The sequence below is a fragment of the Penaeus chinensis genome, chromosome 16 (assembly GCF_019202785.1).
Source record: "Penaeus chinensis breed Huanghai No. 1 chromosome 16, ASM1920278v2, whole genome shotgun sequence".
Lineage (NCBI taxonomy): Eukaryota > Metazoa > Arthropoda > Malacostraca > Decapoda > Penaeidae > Penaeus > Penaeus chinensis.
In genome coordinates this window covers 330,552-335,551 of record NC_061834.1, presented here as the reverse complement: position 1 = coordinate 335,551, position 5,000 = coordinate 330,552, and the positions used below count along the sequence as shown (strand labels likewise).

At 35.6% G+C, this 5,000-nt stretch overlaps 2 protein-coding genes across 2 annotated transcripts; both read left to right on the top strand.

Moving 5' to 3' along the window:
* The first annotated feature begins 104 nt into the window (after nucleotides 1–104).
* Nucleotides 105–1,489, top strand: LOC125033518 (larval cuticle protein 16/17-like). Its single transcript, XM_047625081.1, has 2 exons — nucleotides 105–144; nucleotides 1,106–1,489. The coding sequence occupies exons 1-2, from the start codon at nucleotides 133–135 to the stop codon at nucleotides 1,421–1,423; spliced, it is 330 nt and encodes a 109-aa protein (XP_047481037.1). The 5' UTR covers nucleotides 105–132; the 3' UTR covers nucleotides 1,424–1,489.
* A 2,143-nt stretch (nucleotides 1,490–3,632) lies between these two features.
* Nucleotides 3,633–4,169, top strand: LOC125033693 (cuticle protein CP575-like). The gene is made up of 2 exons (XM_047625398.1): nucleotides 3,633–3,653; nucleotides 3,807–4,169. The coding sequence occupies exons 1-2, from the start codon at nucleotides 3,642–3,644 to the stop codon at nucleotides 4,065–4,067; spliced, it is 273 nt and encodes a 90-aa protein (XP_047481354.1). The 5' UTR covers nucleotides 3,633–3,641; the 3' UTR covers nucleotides 4,068–4,169.
* Nucleotides 4,170–5,000: the final 831 nt, after the last annotated feature.

Below are 5,000 nucleotides of genomic sequence, written 5' to 3'. Positions count from 1 at the left end.
AGAAGAATCAGGAACTGGAGTCTGGCTCGCAGATTCCACCGGCAGGCCAAGGTCGCGGGCGGGCCAGACTGCTACTTATTGGGCTGCGGAGAGCAGTTGGGATCAATCGTTGGCCTCCTCAGCTGGTGAAACATGAGAGTTCTGGTCAGTTCTGTGGATTCTAAAGGTTTTGGTTTGAGTTGATATATAATTGAGCACAAATCGACGCACACGGAAGAACGTACACTATTGCACACACACACACACACACACACACACACACACACACACACACACACACATATATATATATAGAGATTTATATATATATAGAGAGAGATTTATATATAGAGAGAGAGATTTATATATATATATATATATATATATATGTATGTGTGTGTGTGTGTGTGGGTATGTGTGTGTGTGTGTGTATACATACATACATATATATATATGTATGTATGTATGTATGTATGTATGTATGTATGTATGTGTGTGTGTGTTTGTGTATATTCAAAACTAGTTATGTACACATATATACAGACATAGACACAATCACATACACACATATATCGAATAGTATTTACACACACACATACACACAAATATATATACATATATATATATATATATATATATATATATATATATATGTGTGTGTGTGTGTGTGTGTGTGTGTGTGTGTGTGTGTACATGTATGTGTAAATGTATATATATATATATATGTGTGTATATAAAGATATATACATAATATATATATATATATATATATATATATATATGTGTGTGTGTGTGTGTGTGTGTGTGTGTGTGTGTGTGTGTGTGTACATGTATGTGTAAATGTATATATATATATATATATATATATATATTTATATATATGTGTGTATATAAAGGTATATACATATTTACATGTATGCTTTTGTGTGTGTATATATATATATATATATATATATATATATATATATATATATATGTATGTATGCATGTGTACACGCATACACACACTCACACACACACACACACACATACATATATATATGTATAATATGTATATGTATGTTTCCATCCATCGATATGTATGATATATGAACTTCTTCCTCAATCACATCATTCACTTTTACAGATTGTCATCGCCCTCGGTCTGGTCGCCCTGGCCGCCGCCCGACCCTCCGACATCATCGACTTCGAGGAGGACCACATGGAGCACGAGCAGGAGGGCATTCCAGGAACGGCCGTGGAGGGCGAGTACTCGTGGGTAGCGCCCGACGGCAACGAATACGTCATCAAGTACGTCGCCGACCGCTTCGGTTACCGAGTCGTCGAGGACAACGTTCTGCCGGTGTTCCGTGACGCCAAACCTGACGGTGAAATGGCCGAGGACGACGACGACGACGACGCTGCTGAATTCCGTGCTGCTGACGAGGAGGAGGACGATGACTAAACGAAATATAATGTAAAAATATATTACGAAATTACTTCCATGTAAAATAAAGGAGGAATAACAAAATTTACATTAATTTGAAACTTGATTCCCATATAGCCTGGAGACCTTTATTGCTGATAAGTACAAACTGTGTTAAAACGCGATATATTGCTAGGAATATATCCCATTCATAAAATAGTGCACGTAATTGGTCACGTGAATGAAACTACATTGGAAATGCATATCCCCGTTGCAACAAAAAATATTTCCTGGTCTGTGATACTGATCATCGGTCATGATTAGAATAAGATGATGCAGATGATACTAAGATGATAATAAAAATCTAAATGATCATTGACACATCAACGATGAAAAAATAAAATGTTTATAAGATAAATAACAGCATTACTGTTTCTAATCAAAAGATATTAATTATAATTACTAGGATATTGCTAATGATAATTGTTATAGTCAAACTACACTGATGATAGTAATGAAGATCAATAATCATAGTAATATTTACAACCACGAAGATGATAAGATGATAAAAAAAAGTAATCAGGCTAATGATGATCAACATCCTAACCATAAGAACAGTAATACAATTAATAATGAAAAATATCCAAACATTATCGCTATAAACTAAGAAGCACTAAGCGGAAACCACCGCTCTTCATCTCCCAGCATCAGCATCAACCAAGAAGATTCCCACGATTACTTCATCTGCTACTTTTGGCAGCCATAACCCCGACGTAGACAGTCCAAGGGAAAAGTTGAATTATTTGTATTTCTGGTTCTTAACTGTACGGATACACGAACAAATTACCAAATAATATCAGAAATATCAGAAACTCTAATACATTCAACAATAAATTAAAAGAACATCTCTTAAATCACCAATGACATCAGGTTTCAATATATACAAATAGGCATGACTATGTACTATCATTAATTCTATGGGTATCTTATATTTACTTGTACTGTAAAATGCCTTTATCTATAAAAATAATAACCATTGTATTTAATGGAATAAAGTATTTGAATTTGAATTTGAATTTGATAAATATGATAAAAAATAGGAATGCAAATGATACGGATGTTACTATTAATTTTCATTCTCTCATAAGTTAAAAACGAAGCAGTTTCAGTATAGATAACGAAAATAACGTGGTGATAATAACAAGTAGTGATATAGCAGCGATAAGTTCAGTGATTGTAGCGCTGATGGTGATGGTGAGTATTATTATGATTGCCACGACTGTCGCGCAAGTATATGGTAACTCTAGTAGAATATTCAGTAACAATAATAACGGCAACAGCAGTAATAACATTATCTGATAATTCTAACGAGGATGACAGTAATGATGGTAAGAAAATATTTTACGAAATATAAATACAAGTTGCCGAATAAAACAGTGATGAAAAGGATGGCAACTTGGCTAATAAGATGAAAATGATATTGAAAGTAATGATGAAATTAATTATAATATATTGATAATGGCATTCATCATAAAACGATCACAGAAATAACGGTGACAAATATTTTCCACTAAAAGAAAGAGAGATAAAAGGTCTTACACTGATAACAGCAATAAACAATAGGATCATAAATGATACATTATGATGATTATGAAAATGATGGTTATCATGATAGTTCAACGATAATACGAAAAGTTGGCATAATGATAATGAAAATGAGACCAAACATAAAAAAAATATATCCATTATATTGCAAAACAACCATATGAAATTATGCGATTGTCAAAAATAGATAAACGGGAATAGATAAAATAAGATGAAAAAAATAACAGATGAAAAACAATGAACGACATAAAATTCAAAGTAACGCAAGCAGCAGAGAACCGCTTTGTATTGAAACAACATAGATAATAAAGAGTATCTTGGTAGAAAAACACACAATGTAAAACTAGATTTATTGAAAGTGTGTCTCACTTTCAATAAATCTAGTTTTACATTGTGGGTTTTTCTACCATAGTATCAACACGGTAGAGCGTTTTCACCATTCCAAGAGTATCTCGTAAATAAAGAAAATCGAATTAGGTCTTCCTGTGTACCGAGTAAAATGGCATCAGGTTCACGAGCATCAAACAGGTCAGGAAAGGGACCCTTGCTCTTCGTGGGCCTGGCGTGTCCTCGTCAGAAGGTCGCGTCGGCGAGGTATATATGGCCCTCCAAGCAACAGACAAGCATCAGTTGCTCTCCGAATCTCACAAGCATGAAGGTTCTGGTGAGTTTCTGTTGCAAATGCCGTTTGGCTGATTTGTTGCACAGATTTTACGCTAAATAAGAGCACGTCTTCTCGTTGAAGACATTGCATTGTTCCAGATTCTCTTGGGAGTTTCTGTTACCATCATTGTTGCAATATACTCTACAATTGCAGATTCTCTTCGCCCTCGGTCTGGTCGCCCTGGCCGCCGCCCGACCCTCCGACATCATCGACTTCGAGGAGGACCACATGGAGCACGAGCAGGAGGGCGTCCCGGGAACGGCCGTGGAGGGCGAGTACTCGTGGGTCGCGCCCGACGGCAACGAGTACCACGTCAAGTACGTCGCCGACCGCTTCGGTTACCGCATCGTCGACGACAACGTTGTGCCCAGGATGCGCAGCGACGTGCCGGAAGCCGAAGAGGACGATGATTAGATATGAAATGGAAGGATTCGTCAATAAAGTCATGTTTGCCGCAACTTTTCAAAATCAAGATTAAAGAATCTGTCTGATGTAATTAATAAAAAAAAGTATTTTTCATATTAATACGTCTTATTTATCTAGAAATTGAAATTAAAACTCGAAACACCCTATACTTTTAGTTACAAAGATTATTTTTACACATGAAAGGTTTATTATACCACACAGTCATTTGAGATAAGCATGGATAATATAAAATACACGTGTGGAAAGAAATAGCAAGGTAGAAATGTTTTATTCATTAGTATTATTATATCTTATAGTATAGCCTGAAATTTAGAGATCCAGTGTTACTGATGCAGTACCTTGCAATATTTCTCTCTCTCTCTCTCTCTCTCTTTCTTTCTCTCTCTCTCTCTCTTTCTCTCTTTCTCTCTCTCTCTCTCTCTCTCTCTCTCTCTCTCTCTCTCTCTCTCTCTCTCTCTCTCTCTCTCTCTCTCTCTCTCTCTAAATATATATATATATATATATATATATATATATATATATACACATATATGTATATTCAATCTTGTTAGATATATTTCTAATGTCATGAGGTGGCTGACTCCAGGTCTCGGATCAAAGGAGATTTACCGTGGCTCAGATTCCGCATGTGTTTGGGTATGTGTTGAGTTAACCCGTCTCATTGGAACACCTGTTATGTTACATTTTTTTTTATGGATAATTTCCCTTCGTGATTCTTGAATGCGTATACATGTGTCATTCTTACATTTTTGGTAAGCCTTCAACTATTAGTTTGTGTCAGGGAATATTTGCTTACATACACAAACACTTACCTACACATTAGGTTGTATGCATATAAGTATTACTATATATGGACACGCCAAGCAAAGGTTCTGTTCGTGTCCTGTTTACTACTCTTGAATCTAATATAATTTTCTTGGT